Here is a 19433-nt window from a genome sequence, read left to right as displayed (position 1 = left end):
GAATGATACATAGAACATTCCTGCTAATTCAAATATTCAATGGCATCATAATATTTCATACAAGAATATGTTTGTACAATTTGTTCAAACTTTTCTTTTTTGAAAAACATTGAGGTGATGTCCAAATTTCTATCAGGACACAAAGTGATGAAATAAATATAAAGAAATATTTTCATTGTCCCTGCTTTTCTGTAGGAAGCATTTCCTGAGGTAAGACTTCTCAAGATTTGTATAAATGCCGCATACTCTCCCATAAAGCTGTAAAATTTTATCCCTCTAGCTTTCAATGAATGGGGGAGCCTGTCTCCATAGCTCTTCAAACTTGACCATATGATGGACAAATATTTGTATTTAATTATTGTTTTTATTTGTTTTTCCTTGACTATTGAGAAAAATCATCATTTCTTCTATTTCTGGCCCTTTGATTTTCTTCTGTAAAATATCTGCTTATAATTGTTTATTTATCCATTGGATTGCTTATAAGATTTTTTTTGATTTACATTTTTTTCTGTGTGTGATGTTAAGTATGTTTCATATGTTGCAAATGCATTTTATTGTAGTTTATTAGCTTATTTTTTACTTTATGTATGTATGGTATCTTTGGCCATTCCACTCAATAATTGTATAACAAAATATGTGGTTTTTCATTCTGTGTTTACAATCTTACTTTAAGAGCTCTCAATCTCAGGGCAGACAATCATTCTTCCTTTCTAAAATTTTGTTGCTTTTGGTTTTTTACATTTAAATATTTACCCCATTTCAAATTTGTTGTTATGACGGGCGATGAATAGCCTAACTTTACTTGGGTAGAAGATTGCTTTAGTGCCAGTTAGTAAATGAACTGCATTTCCAAATAAATAAAAATTTCACTTTTCACATATAAACTTTAAATATATAAACAAAAGTAATTCTAGTCAAAATTCTGTCCAAGTGATTCATATCTCTCCCTATATTCTTGAATTATAGTCTCAATTTTATAATTTTTTAGCCATTCTTGGATATTTATTCCTTCATATCAATTAATATAACAATTGTATTAAGTTGTAAATAAAACAATATAAACAAAAATATTCTAATGAAATGGTACTAAATGCATACATTTATTGTAAGAAAAATCAACGTAATTCTGATATGAAGTCTTCTTTTCCACTAATGGAATAATTTTTCTATATTTCTGATTTTATTTTATGCCCTATAAGGTTTTATTTTTTCTATAATCTATTCACACTTATTATATCCATTGTCACTTAATAATGTCCAACTTTTTTCTTTCTGTATGTAACCAGTTCTGTTAATAACTTGTATTACTAATGTTAAGAAAAGTATAGATTTTTGTACTACATACACATGTCAAATTAAGCTTTATTAATACTTCTAAACTTGAAGTCTCTTAGTTTTTCAAAATATAGGACCATGTAATTTGCCAAACAGGAACAGGTTGTCTTGTTTCTTAATATTTTATTTTCTAATCTTATTGCATTATATAGAAACTCCAAAATAATGATGAGTAAGATGATAAGAATAAACATTTCCATCTTATTTCTAATTTTAATGAAAAAAGTTTTCACTCTTTATTATGAGTTTTGCTACTGGTTTTGGTAAATAATCCTTATCATTTCTAGGAATAGTGATGAAATTCTTCAAACTCTGTTTCACATACAATATCATCACATTGAAAAATATTATTTACCATAATGAATGATAGCTAAAAATATCATAATTCCTTTGATACACTGTTGGATTCAACATACTAGCAATTATTTTAGTGGTGTCCTTACCAGAAAATTTTACATTTTATTTTCTTTTTTGTTTGATCTTTGTTTACGTAGAATAGGATTTCTTACTTTGTTAGCAAACAAGACTTTTGTTTATTGCTCATTTAAAATACAAAACTAAAGCAGAGAACTGCAACAAATAAAAGTTGTTATATATACAACGATTTTAAAATAATATGGAAGCCAAAAGTCAGTAACTTACGTGAATAGGCCAATTACCGCTAACTGAAATATACAGGCCCACATGTCAAGTAAATTAAGGAAGATCTATGTTGCACCTAAGAGACTCAGTAAAGTGCTATTTTTTAGAAAATTTCCAACCTTGAACCCCACCCACCAATTTGGGATTTCCCCAGAATATATTTAATCATACATAATTGTTTTCATTACTTTAACCAAATACCTGGTGAATACTATCAGTGCACAGACTCATCATTTGCTTAGAATAAGAAATTTCTCTGGTTGTTTATGCCTCACTTTTGACTTTTCTCCAGGTATTCTTTATCTTTCAGTAACTTTTATTTACATTTTAGATCTTCTGGTTCTTTCCCCAAATCTCCAGAATTTTTCTGCATGAAGTAAATATTTGTGCATGTGTGTGTGTGTGTGTTGTGATTTATTTCTTCAGCTTGATACTCTAGGACATCTATGATAATAGAACATTCTGTTTTTTTAATAAATATAAATGTAATTTTTAAAACATTTAAAATATCATACATTCCTTTCCAGAAAGTCCTCCGAATTTTCCAATTACTTCTCCTAAAAAACAACTATCTGCTTGGTGCTTTCCAGTTAAAAATTGTATTTGTCTTCCAAGTCTAATTTACTTAGACTTAAGAGCTTCTTAATTTAGGGATGTGCTAGATAGAATTCAAAGATATCTGTGAACTAAGATGGGAAAAATTATATCTTTAGTTTTATTAACTTCTAAATGGAACATGTAATTTCCTTCAATTATGAATGTAGGCCAAAAGTCAGTTTCGCTAGCAGTGCCTGTGTCTTTGTCAACAGTAGAAATCATAGATATTTTCCTATCATATCACTATTACACTATATATCTGATATACTTATATGTTTATTATTTCAAAAGTAGTCTAATTATCTTCCAGTGTACCTTTTTACTTAATGTACTAATAGGCAAACATGTCACCACATTGCATATTTGTTTTTTAATGTATTTTAAATATATTTAAATATATTTTTATGTATAATACTATGGATTTTGTTTAGAAATAGTATTCTTTCTGAATTAGGGTCCACAGGCTGCTTCAGATCTCCAAAGAAATCCATGGCACACAAAAATTTAAAAACTCCTGATTTAGAGCCATATGTATGTAATTGTGCCGAATTTCTTTTAAGCTGTATATTATAATTATTTTCTGGATCAATGTTTCATCAGACATCAAATCAAACTATTAGTGTATTTAGGCCAGTCACGGTGGCTCACGCCTGTAATCCCAGCACTTTGGGAGGCCGAGGCGGGTGGGTCACCTGAGTTCAGGAGTTCAAGACCAGCCTGGCCAACATGGTGAAACCCCGTCTCTGCTAAGAATCCAAAAAATTAAGCCAGGTGTGGTGGTGCATGCCTGTAATCCCAGCTACTCGGGAGGCTGAGGCAGGAGAATCGATTGAACCTGGGAGGCGGAGATTGCAGTGAGCCAAGATCATGCCATTACACTCCAACCTGGGTGACAGGGCAAGACTCTACCTCAGAAAAAAAAAAAACAAAACAAAACTATTAGTGTATTTAAAGTTGCAACCACTCTGAAGAAGTAAAAAGCACAACAGTCTTTTCTCTTATCCACCAGTCTTCATGAACATTCCGGTAAATTATTAGCCCTCGGCTTAGACTAACAAAGAATTTTTTGTCTGCATAAGTGCAAATTTGAATTCTGTTTAGTCTTTTAAAGCAGAAGTTTGAGCCTAAAATAATAGTTTCGAGTTTGTTTAGATAAGATTGTAACCTAACTTATTCATCCATCTGTCCATCCATCCATTCATCTATAGATTTCTTCATTCATATGACAACCACTTGCTTTTGTATAAGTAGTTTGTGTTCATGTGTGTGTATGTATGTGTGTGTGCACACGTACATACATATACACGCATATGTATATAAATTTAGGTTCTAAATTACTGTTGTCAAATAAATTTTTAAATATAACTCTATATAAAATTTTAAACATAACTTTAAGTTGAAATTTCGTGTGTTGATTTGAATTAGAAATCAAACAGTCTCTGTGTATGACAGAGATAAATTTTATACTTATAATCCGGAGGGTTTTTTTTAAGTGTTGCTTTTGACTATGTTAGAGTAAAACAATGATGCTAAACACAAGGGGAAGCTAAAGAACTTAGCACATTTTTATTGAAATGTTTCTTTATGAAAAAAGAAATACCTTTTTCATAAAGTTTCTATTGTTTTACTATCAACCAGAACTTTAAAAAGGCATTTGAGTCACAGAAGTTTCGTGTTACAAAGGATATTCCTTTGCATATAACAAATGCCCCTTAATATCTTTAAGAGACTTTCACAAGATTATATAGCTAATTAAAAATAGAGCCAGGTGGGTGCGGTGGCTCACGTCTGTAATCCCAGCACATTGGGAGGCTGAGGTAGGAGGATCATTTGGGCCTAGGAGTTTAAGACCAGCCTGGCCAATATAGTGAGATGCTGTCCCTACCAAAATATGATCCAGGCATGGTGATGCTATGCTTGTAGTCCAGCTACTTGGGAGGCGGGATCACTTGAGCCTAGGAGTTTGAGATCAGCCTGGGCAATATAGTGAGACCCTGTCTCTACAAAAACTAAAAAAATAAAAAAATTATCCAGGTATGGTGGTGCTATGCCTGTAGTCCCAATTATTTGGGAGGCTGAGGGAGAGGATTGTTTGAGCCCAGGAAGGAGGTGATTGGTGTTCATGCCACTGCACTTCAGCCTGGGCCACAGAGTGAGACCTTATTTCTTTTTTTTTTTTTTAAAGAGCCAGGTTAGGACATGTATCCATTTATTCTTAAAATCTAGTGTATGCCAAACAGTATTATGTCAGTAAATTGTTTTTACTCAATATAACTATTTTATAAAAACTGAATTTAATAGAATGAATACCCTTAAATTGTATGAATATCACTTCAGAATGAATTTCTCTCCAAAAAATTTGACTTCAGTATTAATAATGGTTCAAACATGTATATTTTAGTGACAGAGATAAATTTCTATGAGGTTTTTGCCGTTACTTTTAATGGCAAAAAACGCAATTACTTTTGCACTAACTTAATACATTTGGGTAAAACATCAGGCTCTGGATTTTAAAATAGGTGCTTCAGGTTGGTGCTGAGTCACTTCAAGGTGAAATACGTATATACATTTTAAGAATAGCAATCAGTTATAAGTTAATGGTTGCTTGTATATGTCAATAACATTTAATGCTGTATGTTATCAAGATAATTCAGTTATTAATGTAACTAATCTTGCAGTAAAATTGAGAAAAAATATTGAACAGATACATTTATAAAGTTTGGACAGAATAAAAGCCAAAGCAACCTTATGGTTAGTTACACGATATAAAAAACAGGGGGATTTATCTGGTTTAATTTCAGGGTCCTATTTTAATTGCCTGTTCTACTTTTGTTATAGATTGCTGAGTGAAAGTTGTGATTCAATAACTTGGAATTTATTTTTAAAAAGTAGTTTGTTTGGAGTATGTGGTTTGCTTCTTAGCAATGTGAGTATGTAATTGAATGCAAATATGTTTTCCTGGGTGTAATGCCTTTATGTCTATAGATTTTACTTGAGCAAAATAAATAAAACAGTGTGATTTTCATCTGCAGGGTTATGTCTTAAATATCCTAGTTGGAAAACTTTATAAATTTGAGAAGAAAAGTTAATGGAAAAGTAATAGTTATTGAGTGCCTCCAATGACCTATTTATTTTATGTGTTAGAAAAATGTGCTCTTCACTTGTAACAATGGAAGCACAAAAGGAAGGAGGAAGAGTTGCATATGGGAGACATTGAATAAACCAAAGGAGAGGGATTGAGATAGAAAATAGACTGTGTTGAGAACAAAGCGTGAAAAGGGGGCAGCAAGCCCATTTTCTGGGTTTTCTAAATGTTTCTGAGGTCAAATGACTTATATTTTAGACTTCCTTAAAGTATTGAAATAGGTAGTAAAGTTGATAATTAACTGATAATTGCCTCAGCTGCAGTCAACCAGAGTCCCTGAGTCATAGCTTTTTGCTGCCCTCTCCATAGCTTCAGTATCGCCCATTCTCCATAGCAGGGGGTGCTTTGAGGTGGCAGTCTCGGCTTCCCTGGGAAACCAGTAAGAAGAGCCTCTTTATCAACACTTACTCATAGCCAGCTGAAAGACAGAAGAGAGAGGGAAAGGCCATTGGCCCTAATTGGATGCAAGGGTTCTCTGAAAGTGCCTTTCCAGTGCTAGAACGTGCAAATTTGCATTAGCAGCTTCTGCAATGCACTTGTTTTCACCTTTCCATACCAGACAAGTGAACATTAGGGAAACAGAAATCTGAACTCAGAGGACTCTCAGGGCATCATCTGGATGAGACCTCTTTTTCTCTGACATGTTTGGTTTAAATTAATTCTACCTCATGTTTCTGTGTTCTCTCTCTCTCTCTCTCTTTCTTTCTTTCTCTGTCTCTCATCTTTCCTGTCTGGCAGGGTGCAATCATATCCTTTCCTTTTCCATGGCTACAAGTCTAATTCAAAATGTAATATCTATCAGCCTTCTTTACCTGCCTCCAACCATTACAATTTTAATGTATTCTTCAAAATATACTAGAATAATGTTACTACTTAGAAATTATTCCATTATTCTCCTGGCTACATTCTTCTATAATGTCGCCAATATTTATAAAATAATGCTATTCAAAAGCATCTCTAATCTTGCCCCAATCTACATTGAAGCATTTTAAAATTATTTAGCTTTCTTGACTTATACTATACTCTAAAGAAAGTATTTTTATAAATGTATCTCTCATGTCTTCTCCTTGATGCTGTCATTTTCTTATAACTATTTTACATAGCTAGTTCCAACCAGTGTAAATATAAACACCTCCTCAAATCCTTTTCTGATTAAAAAAATCTCTAAATTAATTTCCCCCTTGTTTTATTCATACTCTTCTTAGAGCATTTACTGAGTTCTTACATTAAAATTATTTCTATAGTATTATACTGTTTGTGTGTGTGTATGTGTGTGTGTGTGGAGGAAGAAAGGAATTTTCTGTTATGCTTCTAGAGAACAAAACACCTTTTTACCACCCAGCACATTGTCTTGCACATTGCTCATGTATAGCAATTATTTGCTGATTAAATGAAAGCGATTAAAGTGACTTGATTTATTGTTATAAGATTTAGTGAAGTTATTTTCTTTCTTTATTTATTTTTTGTTTGAGCACCTGCAAATCTGTAATCCTGGGACATAACATCTGAAATAAGCTAAATGTACCAGCCATCTAGGAAAAAGGACTGGGGAATTTAAGTCTTTGTATACCCCAAAGACCATTTGTGTACAAATGAAAGGTTGTAACAAATGAAAGGTTGTGTACAAATGAAAGGTGTGGGAGGGGGAGGGGGCAGAAGTGGTATTTTGGTCTTTCTGGAGAGAGATTAGTTCCTGAGAGCAAAATCTTGAGGGGGTCACTTTAGCTTGCATTGTTTCGCTATCTGTGACCAGCTCTTCCTTGTCATCTGAGATTGACTCAGTTTCTAGTTGGAAGGCTTGGAAGTCTGATTTAATGGCTTCGCCCTACAGAAATGGCAGTCACCTGTGTGCAGAATAAATCGATATGTCATGTGTGGAACACCAACTATCTGCTAGGCACTTTGCCAAGTAGAAAAAGAATGGCAGCCGAATGTTCTAACGCTTCCAAAAGAACAGTTTGCATCTGCAGTTTTCTGCTCCAAGTATGTCAATTATTCGCTTCTTGCTAAGGAAAGTAAAATGTTGCACAGTACCGTATTCTTGTTAATACTGAACAAAAAAACTATAGTTAGCAAATAATTTTTATGTTCTAGGGCTCATAGCAGATTTTACAGTTATTATTGTATTCTAACTCTACCAGTTCTATATATATACATATATATGTATATACGTATATATGTATATACGTATATACGTATATATGTATACATATACATATACATACGTATGCATATACATATGTATACATATACATACGTATGCATATACATATGTATACATATACATACGTATGCATATACATATACATATGTACATATATGTATATATGTGTATATATATACGTATATATGTATATACGTATATATATGTAGTTTTCTGCTTTATCAGGTTTTGGTGTCCATGTGAAGCTTTCTGCTATATGTAGCAGAAAAACTACACTGAGATTTTGGAAAGTACTTGGCAAATTTTTAGAACTGAAAGTTTCAGATTAAAATTTGGTTATCATCTGATGTGACACTGCAAATACTCATTTCTTATTTTTCTGTGTATTTCTCGTGATACCTACCATGATGTTGGATTTGAAGTAAATAAACATTTGATTCACTTTGCTTGCGAGATACAGGAAATCTGTGTTCCAGTTTTCTGTCAAATACACACTCATCTCTGTGAGGATATGAATTGCTTTATCTTCATTTTTCTTAATTCTCTACATCTAATGCAGTGCCAGACAATAGACTCAGTAAATATTTGTTGATTCAATATATGAATAAATTATTGAACCAATCAAAGTAATTATAAGCCATTTTAAGAAAGGGAATTGCCTGAAGAGGTTGCTATATTAGAAAAATCACATTTGCAGTAGTGGAGGGAAAGAACTGAAGATCCCGAAGACCCGTGCTTTTCTTTAGAATGGCTTACATTTTATATTAATAATTTTATAGTAACCATAGGGCCCCTTTTCCTTTATTAAAGCTTCTATTCTATTAGCTGGTTAACCATAAAGTCTTTTGTCAGACCCTTCTATCTCTTTCTTTCTCTGTCTCTCTCATTCTTTTCTCATTTTCAAAACAAAAATAAAATGTACATTTTCCTACATTTGTGTATATTTTGAATGGCATCTTCGAAAGTAAAAGCAAAGGAAGCAGGATTGGGAAGCAGAAGCCGTTAGACCCTGATGCAGAGCTGACAAATGTTACTGCCACTGTAAACAGGAGCTCCGGAGGATACGGCTGCCTAGCAAGCCATGTCCTATGCTGAGTGGAAGTAGCTGGGCCCTGTCCATCCTCTCTGCTTGCTCTTCCATTGTCCTGCATTTTAAAACTGAGGAAGAACCTGAACCAGTTAGCAGGTGGAGGCTGCTAGTAGACTACACTCTTGGTAGCCGGACAGCAAGTCCATTCTTGAAGGGGTAATGAATGACACATCTCCATTTTCTACAGGAAGAAAGCATTCTTATTCTTTTAACAAAGAAAACTTCACATTGATACCAGAACCTGAAAAAGACAGCACAGTGAAGATTAGAAATCCATCTCCCTTAGGAAAATCGATTCCAAAATATTTCTCATAAGTGGGAGTTGAACAATGAGAACACGTGGATACAGGGAGGGGTACATCACACACCGGGGCCTGTCGGAGGGTTGGGGGCTAGGGGAGGGATAGCATTAGGAAAAATACCTAATGTAGATGACGGGTTGATGGGTGCAGCAAACCACCATGGCACGTGTATACCTATGTAACAAACCTGCACATTCTGCACATGTACTCCAGAACTTAAAATACAATAATAATAAAAAAAAAATTGCCAATGTAAAAACATTATGCATTTGACCACGTGGAATTAATTTCAGGAAAGTCAGAATGTTTCAATATTCAGAAATCCATTAATATAGTTTGCCATACTTTTAGGACTAAGGAAGATAATTATATGATTATATCCATTGAAACAGAAAAGGCATTAGACAAAATTCAACACTCATTTTTGATAATAAATAAAAAAATTCTTTGCAAATGGCATAAATATAATAAATAAAACCAACATAATTACAGTGGGCAGACAAGTTGGTATCAGTGCTTAAGAAAACTGTGTGACACAAAAACTCCGTACCTAGAAACAAGATCAACATACATGTACGTTATTCCTTCGTGTTCAAAACAGAAATAAAATCTTCATAAGAGCAATATTCTTAATGGCCCCAGACTGGAAACCATAAAAATGTCATCAACAATGAAATGAAATAAAATAGAAATTGAAATATTCCACAGAATTGAAGAAACAGTTTTTGCTACTAATAAGAGGAATATATTTCAAAGAGCTAAAGTTGAACAAAGAAAGCTAGACATAAAGAGTACATATTTTGTGATTCTATTTATATAAAATTTAAAAAGTGTGTGAAAGTAACATACTGATAACCATTAAATCTGTGAGTATATCTGAGAAAAGTAATAACTGAGAAGAGTAACAAGTGGGAGGCTGGTGAGGTGCAGGCACTCTCCTAGGTTTTAATCTGGGTTGTGTTACCTAAGCATGTTCAGATTTTTAAAAGTCATCAAGCTGTATATTAATATTTATGCATTTTACTATATGTACATTATACTTTAATAACAAGTATAAAATGAATAGTGATAACAATGAATCACAATATATTAAATAAAAGAAAGAATTCATCGGGTCATAGCAATCTCCAACAACAAAAAGGAGAAGAGGGAGAACTTTCATACACAGAAGAATGCAATATAATAAATGTAGAAGTGATGAGAGAATAAGAAAATCTTAGAGTTTCAAAAACCAGGTAATAATAGATGTAGGCATATAGTTAGTACTCCATAACAGGCAATTATTTTCTTAAAACACTTTTGTTCTGTTTTTATTGTCTTCATGCAATTGGAGAGGACCCAAATCTGTCTCCTGAGACCTAGATAAACACTAATATTTTGCCTGCCTGGCTGAGTCAGGGTCCCAGCAGAGTCCCCCATGGAGTCCAGCTAAGACAATCAGTTCCTGATGTCTGACAATCTATGACCAGCTGGGTTCCAGGCAATTAATGGTAAAGACAACATATAATGTTAAATTTAGAATACATTTTAGAGTAAGAGTAAGCTCTAAAATAATTATGATTACGTAATTTAAAAATAGTTATTTACTGTATTAGTCCGTTTTCACTGTTCTATAAAGACACTACCTGAGACTGGGTAATTTATAAAGGAAAGAGGCTTAATTAACTCACAGTTCCATATGGCTGGGGAGCCCTCAAGAAACTTATAATCGTGGCAGAAGGCAAAAGGGAAGCCAGACACATCTTACACGGCAGCAGGAGAGAGAGAGAGCAAGAAGGCAGATGTGCCAGACACTTATCAAACAGCCAAATCTTGTGAGAACTCTCTATTACAAGAACAGCATGGGACAAACAGTCCCCATGATCCAATCACTGCTCACCAACTATATCCCTGTATACATAAGGAGTACGATTCAAGATGAGATTTGAGTGGGGACACAAAGCCAAACCATATCATTACTGACCAACCAATTGACCATTCAACAAAACAGTGCAATGGTTTATTGAGTATTAAAACTCAAACAGCATATTTATTCTTGGCATATTCTCACATATTTTAATAAACTTACCATATCTCTCTTTAATACTTTTACACTGTTATTTTTTGAAAAAAAAATGTATGTGATTCTGTATGGATATATTACGCTTATTTTTAAAATAAAATTTTCTGCAATATTCTACAAAGATATATTTTATGGTTAATAAATTTGAAATTCTTGACAGCTTAAAAAGCATAGAAATCCAAGATGAAGTTGTACTGAATCCAGAAATTGCCTTCAAATTACATCTGTCACTTAAACATACATCTAATATAGGAAATTATTTCATTACATTGTTTTGTCTTCCCTCATTGTCTACCACAGAAAACACTAAAAGTACAGTAGTCCCCTCATATCCAAGGTTTCACTTTCATCAGTTTCAGTTACCAACGCTCAACTGTGGTCCAAAAATATTAAATTGAAAATTCCAGAAATAATACATAAGTTGTAAATTTTGCACCATTCTGAACAGCACGATGAAATCTCGAGTTGTCCCACTCCATCTCACCTGGGACGTGCATTGTCACTTTGTCAGGCAGATGCACACTGCAACCACTTCCCAAACCTTAATCACTTAGGAGCCATCTTGGTTATCAGATTTACTGACACGAGATTGCAGTGCTTTGACCAAGGAATCTTTATTTACTGTCATAGCGGCCTCAAAGTGCACAAATGTAAAACACTATCTTAACAGGCAGCATGGTCACCCTAGTACTCATAAGCACATTTCAAAAAGTGTTTATTACCATCTTCACTATTAAATAATTGCATACCTCTGTAAAGGATCTTTTAAATAGATAATTTCATTCCTATTATCTTTAGTGTTTCTCATGAAACCAATGGATATCCTATATGGCCAGATGACTTTAAAATGTGTGTAATTGTCCACATATAAAAATGTACCTATATCTAAAAGTAGCATTAATGAAGTGTCATCATGAGTGTCGCTTTTCTCCACATGGTTTTCCTCTGATCGTTTTGTGGTTTCCTTCATTTTTCCAGCAGCATATTTCAATGTGACGTGAGTCATCATTTTTTTCTGCCATGCCTGTTTAACTGCCCTTATGTAGCATTTACTTTTCATAAATGCCTCTATGGCTTTGTGCCAGCAAAAATAAATATTAAACTAAAAGTGCTAAAGCAACATAGTGCAGTGCAATTCACTCAGGGTTGGGTGTCAGACAGGTGAACCTGTGTTTATTATATAAGGTCTTTAAAGTATGTGGAAATTGCAGGTCAAATTGTAGGCCTTCCACTTACTCACTGAGGAACTACATCCATAAAATGTGAATAATAAAGGGTGAGGGTTAATGTACCTAGCAGATGCTTACTAAATAGCGGCCATTATTATTTTCATCATTACCATCCCTAGAGTATAACCCAAAGGAAATCTTGCATAAACACATTGGTGACCTGATTCAGTGGAATTCACCCTGCTGACTTGACTCAATGCTTGCTTATTTCTAATAAAACAGTAATGCTAGCTATGGAGCACCTCTTGTCATCTGTAAAATATATCAGAAAAGCACAGATGAAAAGAGGAAGCATGAGGCCAGTCCACTTATTTTTGCTGCCACGTTTAGTCACTAGGTTGAATGATAGGAAAGCAGAAGCTAAAACACAGTAAAAACAAACAAAAGACAAAACCTAATTGAGGAATTAAAGGACTTCTACTGCAGAGAAAGAGCTTGGGTTTAAAACAAATCATTAGCTGTTTTTGAGTGTATTTCTTGATTATTTTGGACGTCAACATCTCTGAGAAAGCAAAGAAAAGAGTGTCAGCTGGAAAATAAGTTGGGCTTATTTAAAAAAAATAAAGACATTAAGTAAAGAGTTTCCATAACCACCTATTTTCAGATGCTGTAAAATGTCATAATTCAGATTTAAAAAGGAATAATGCATCATATTGGAAAGTTTTTTTTTCCAATTTTGTCTGGTCTTTTGTAGGGGAAAAGGCCATATCTCTCCTACAAAAAAAAAACACTGGCCAAGGACATATGAACCCTGCTCCATATTGCTATAGATGGTGTATGAAATTCACAGGCTTGAATGAAAGAATAAATATTCATCACCTCTGCCTTTTTTTTTTTTAGGTGCCTCCTATACTCCTTGATAAGCAGTTCTCTGAATTCACTCCAGACATTACACCAATCATTTTGGCAGCCCATACAAACAATTATGAGATAATAAAACTCTTGGTTCAGAAAGGGGTCTCAGTGCCTCGACCCCACGAGGTCCGCTGTAACTGTGTGGAATGCGTGTCCAGTTCGGATGTGGACAGCCTCCGTCACTCACGCTCCAGACTCAACATCTACAAGGCCTTGGCCAGTCCCTCTCTCATTGCACTGTCAAGCGAAGATCCTTTTCTCACAGCCTTTCAGTTAAGTTGGGAACTTCAGGAACTGAGCAAGGTGGAAAATGAATTCAAGTCGGAGTATGAAGAGCTGTCACGGCAGTGCAAACAATTTGCTAAGGACCTACTGGATCAGACGAGAAGTTCCAGAGAACTGGAAATCATTCTTAATTACCGAGATGACAATAGTCTCATAGAAGAACAAAGTGGAAATGATCTTGCAAGACTAAAATTGGCCATTAAGTACCGTCAAAAAGAGGTGAGTGTTGCCAGACTTGATCCATCAAAATGCCATAGAATTTAATCACAGTGAAGCAAACTGCTATTCACAAAATTAGTTTTGGGTTTTAGAGCATTTTCTATTCAGCTGTAAGTGGATGACATTTATGGTCTGCCAGATTAATAATTATGAATCACATTGAAGAGTGGTAATAAATGGTTTAATAATTGATGTTTTTGGCCTCTGTGTTAAAATGTACACATTGACTGTGGTATAATGGAAAAACTAATGAATTTTAGTTGTCCAGACTGAGATTTCTGGCTCTGCTATTTATAAGTCTTGTAACTTTAGGGGGCCGCAGATAGATTTCCTTAAGCTTCAGTATTCTCACCTGCTGAATGAATTTAATATTTGAAATTATATATATATATAATTTGAAATTATATATATATATATAATTATAATATATATATATAATCAGCCCTTTGTATCTGCATGTTCCGCATCCTTGGATTCAACCAAATGTTGATGGAAAATGCAGCATTCATAGGATGTGGAACATTCAGATATGGAAGGCTGATTTTTTCCTATCCATGGGTCCTGTAGGGCCAACTGCTGCAGGGCTAGAGCAGCCATGGATTTTGGTATCCACATGAGGTCCTGGAACCAATCCCCCACAGATGCTTGGGGACAACTGTATATATAGACAACATTTTCCTCATAGGTTTTTAGGAAGCATAAAATATGTGGATGTGTGAAGACTCTTAGTAAATTATATGGTATTGTTTTATTTATATCAATAAATACTTATTATAAAGTATTAATAAAATAAAAGACTTTAGTACAACAGCAGATGTAAGTACTAAAACTTTTCTCATGTCTTGCTCATTTTTTTGATTTGTCAGGAATAAGAAACCAAATAAGTTCATCGTAAGGGAGTAATACATTTCTTGTAAAATTTCCATATATTAAAAATGCTGTATTAAATAACAGAATCTCATACCTCTTACCCTTAATCGCCCAGAATAATTGCTTTGTGTTTGAGTGAGTTCTCAAAAGACTGTTTACATCTATCTGAAGAAAATACTGGTTCTCTGTTCACTCTTAAATGATAGTAATTATCTATTCCAGAACAATACTTGGAAATGCTATGTAAGATGAAAAGAGAAAGAGAAAAAGTGAAAGACTTCTGAATTGTAAAATGTACTCAGTTTCTTTTGAATTTGGCCTTGATGATCCCATATAAGCCCTAGCTACTTTGTCTGTTGCTACTCACTAAATACTCAAGGTTCAAGATACCTGAACTTGTTTTCTCAATTTTTTCCTCTAGTTACGTGATTAGTTAAGCTAATCTGGTTGTCATGGAAGCCTGAAACAAGGTGAAATGAACCTTTCCCTTAAAACTGAAGTGAACAGCTTCTTTTGTGTCCATTTCCTCTAACTCTAAAATCCAATTTGCTATTTTGAGTCCTTGTCAGCAGTATTAACTCATTTTCTTAGGTTTTTATGTTTTGGACTCAGAGATCTAATATTTTAAAGAAACTAGAGTAATTTTACTACACAATGATAAGATACATTGATGAAAGATGTTCAAAGTGGTAAATGGGAAGATAAGAAGTCATTGCGGGCTTCAGACTTGAAAAATATTGAAATATTGATATGGCCTAAATCTTCTTAAAGATCCATATTAGCACAGTAGTATGCTTTGCTTTCTTTAGGTTTTCTTTGGAGAAGGGGGTTTAAAGAATCGACAAGACGATTGCAAAGATTTTCTCTTATGCCGTAGCTGTTCAGTGTTAATATTATCCTACAAATGTTTAATGGAATAAAGTTCCCAAGATGCACAATTCATGAAATGAAACGGAGAACACAGAAGCAGCCTGCTCTGCTCACCTGTTGCTCTTTAGGTCTCCCTGCAGCCAGTGAATGAACTCAGATTTATTTTTTGCCTGCACTCATTTTGGTCATGGCATCGAAGCCGATTTAACGTCGTCTTTGGCCACAATAACTTTTGTGAAAGCTTGGGAACAAAATACTCATAAACTCCTTTACCATATCCTCATAACAGAATGCTGTCAATGATATTGCATTAACTGAAGCTGCCAAATTCCTGTCAAAGAGTAGTTCGAGATAGAAATTGTAATTTGAATTTCTTGCATATTTATTTTTATATTTTTACCTACAAAGCAATTAATACACTTTGGTCATGCATTAATTTCCTTAATAACTCTTTCAACATATATTTCACGGAACACATTCCAGGCAATGCACAGGGCACTTGGGATTCCCAGGTGTCAGGTCTCTGCTCTCATAGAGCTTATAGCCTATTAGGAGAGACAATAAAATATTGAATATATGTTCTCCATTTTGTTCCTGAACCACTAAAAATGTTCTTCCTTACTGAACATGTTTTCTTTGCTTATGTTCTTCTGTATATGTTATAAATATAAAAAGTGGGTTCAATGTCAAAACCTATGAAAAAGCCATAACTATAATCCCATCTTCAGTATGTAAGAAGCAAAGCAATGGAAGGCATATGATGATTTCTAACACTTCTCTCGAGATGTTTGTATTCTTGCTAATATGAAGTTATGGAAGGGTGAAAAAGCCTAATAATACAAGATAAAAGATAGCAAAAAACATATAGCATGTAACAAAAAAATAAGAATTAGTGCTATTTTTTAAAAGATACTTTTCTTGTAGATATGGGGTCTTGCTATGTTGCCCAGGCTGATCTCGAACTCCTGGGTTCAAGCAATCCTCCCCAAAAGATACAATTTTAAAAGACATTGTATTGGAATTTTTTTCCTTTCAAAATGTTTTGAGATTTCAATGGAGAAAAAAATGAAAACGAAATTCTTATACAGTTGTTCTGGAGTAGCTTGCATTTACTATCAAAGAGCATATTTTTCTCAGATTGAAGATTTTCCCAAAGCAAAATAACATTGGATAACTGATAGCATTATTTAAAAAATTCAGGAATAACATTTTACTTTCATATATACCTTTTAAAATCATAAGTTGTGTTTTACAGCATGTATTCTTAGGTTATTCAGAAATTATTAAATTCAAATATTAAAGGTTTTCTAGTAAGATCATGTGCCTTAAAGAAAATTCTGCTTTAGCATGTCTTGCTTCATATCTTTCTTACCAACAGTTTTCCTTGGTTTGGTCTAAACAAGTCTGAGGTTTATCTTTAGTCCATCTCTCAGGATTTGGAATGCTTTCTCATTAACCTTCATTCACATAGCTAAGTTCTGCACACTCTTTAAAGGTCATCTCACGTCTTGTCTCACGGCAAGAGCATTCTATGAAGCAAACCCCTCCATAGACTCTCTTGGATAAATGTCCTCATTATACACACCCTATATTGCATTGTGTTATTACTTTTCCATCTTCTCCTCTAGGCAGTGTCAGGAACACATCCATCTTACTCACCAGTCATACTGTAGCCCCTGACATACAGAAGGTGCTCGGTAATGAATGCACCTGAATGAAGTCACAGATGCTCCTAGATCTGGATTGTTCCCTGCATGTTTCTTTGCCTGAATAACTTGCACTATTTGGGTTAATCTCCTAATAACAGCTTCCTTATGAATCAACATATTAAAACAATTAATGTTGGCAGGATTTGATTGCAGACTCGTTCTGGTACTTCTCTAATCTCATCCAAAGAGAAAGCTCTGTGTTAATTTCATGCCATAGATATTTTTACATTTTCATTTTATATATTCTTTCTAAGCAGCAGCATCATAGAAAGAAGAATTTTATTATTTCTATTAATTCTAGGCTAATGATGCTGTAATGGTATTGATCATATATTAGCAGAACAAACATCTTGTATCAATTCAAATGAATGTATTTTAGCAACTGGGTTAAGTTGTTTACATGGTTTATTATATTAAACCTCCAAATACACTTGTGAAGTATGAACTATTTGTTGTTGTTTTTTTTTTCATGAAAAAATCGGAGTCACAGAGGGTTATATAATGTGCAGTGTTACTCTGTTAAATATTGGGGCCAGATTGCAAATCCAGATCTTAACTACAAAATCTTGTCTCTAACTATCACACCACATTGCCTCCACCCGGCCATCATCCTGAACATTGGATAAACCTGAGAAAACTGATGCTACTAGCCTAGCTTTGTTGAGCACATGAATTTATTTTATGACTCAGCTCGCTTGTAATGAAAGCCTTGCATTTCAACATGAAGTTTTCTTTGCTTTCACGTTGTGATGAAGCACTTGATTTCTCCAAAGAGTGTGAAAACACTTTTCTTTTCTTTCTTACTCCACTTTTATGTTTCTGTGTCAAACAATAATCTTTCAAGTACCATTCTGCAATGGGACAGATTTAAGGTTTAAGGTTGCTCCCTTGACCAAGCACTTCCATCCCAATGCCAATCATTTAATGAATAATAACAAAGGAAACTCGAAACAAAAAGCATGTAGTCATACCCTTAAAACTGATTATTGCCCTGTATGTAACATAAAGGCAAGGTATGACTGAGGACATGTCTTAGACAAAAAACTTGTCCCTTGGTTTCTGGCATGATTTTTGCAGGTGCAGAGTCTGTGGCAGTTAAAATTACTTCCGTGTAGTCATTCCTCTTGCCTAATATTTGTAAGATTACTAAATGTGAATGGGAAGCTTAACACATTTCTTAACTATTTTTTACAGCAAAGACCTTCCCTAGTTTTTGTTACAAGATTGACAATATTGTGAAGTAACTAATTAAAAGGCAGAGTAGCCTAGATGTCGAATAAAAATAAAAAGCAAGGAAATAGATTTTTCTGTCTAAAAACATTACAATTCAAACTCTCTATAGCTTTTCAAACTAAAGTGAAAAGTAATCTCTACATAGTAAATAGCATAAGAATACATACACACACACACACACACACACACACACACACACCATACATATATATATATTTAATTTGCCTTTCCCTTTCATGAAGGTATTTCAGCAGCTTTGCAACATTAGCTTAAATTTTGGAACTAATTTGGGTTTTGTCCTATACATTAATGGGATTGTTAAAGAAGGAGAAAAATCAACATTTGAACAGCCCTCTGCTCATGACCTCCTAACCTTCTGTTTATCCAGTCTTGGGGGAATGGAGAAAATGTGAAGAGATTCATGTCAATCAGACACCATCCATGGCATAGTAAACTAAATTGATTTGAAATGTTCCACAATTATAGCTCTTTAAAGCTCTCTTAATCTCAAGATTGTTGGCTCTGTTTCTTGATTTATTTCAAACCCCTTGATATGGAAGCAAGAAACAAGACTGCTGTGAGAAAGGAGACAGAGGAGGTGGGGGAGAATGTAGGGACAGAGGAAACACATAGGGTGTAGCCAGCCTCAGTACAACCAAGGGACACCTTGGGTGAGAGTTGGGGTGCATCACAAGAGTACTAAAGCAGTTAAATAACAAATAGAGCAGACACTGTGGTTTGTGTTTTCTTAAAACTGCCTAGAACCATACTTGTCTGTATATCATGACCTTTAATTTATAAACTCTTTTTTGATGAGTTTATCACG

At 34.1% G+C, this 19433-nt stretch overlaps 1 protein-coding gene across 6 annotated transcripts in view; it reads left to right on the top strand.

Moving 5' to 3' along the window:
• TRPC4 (transient receptor potential cation channel subfamily C member 4) overlaps window positions 1–19433 on the top strand; it is a 239561-nt gene that overhangs the window by 108030 nt on the left and 112098 nt on the right. For all 6 annotated transcript variants that reach the window (XM_009248583.4, XM_009248584.4, XM_054528932.2 and 3 more), the window contains one exon: window positions 13407–13925. In XM_009248583.4, the coding sequence (XP_009246858.1) occupies window positions 13407–13925 (519 nt within the window). The remainder of the gene's footprint in view (window positions 1–13406; window positions 13926–19433) is intronic.

Source organism: Pongo abelii, chromosome 14, assembly GCF_028885655.2.
Source record: "Pongo abelii isolate AG06213 chromosome 14, NHGRI_mPonAbe1-v2.0_pri, whole genome shotgun sequence".
In the NCBI taxonomy this organism is placed as follows: domain Eukaryota; kingdom Metazoa; phylum Chordata; class Mammalia; order Primates; family Hominidae; genus Pongo; species Pongo abelii.
Note: the sequence above shows the minus strand (reverse complement) of the source record. Positions and strands in the feature narration are given on the sequence as shown.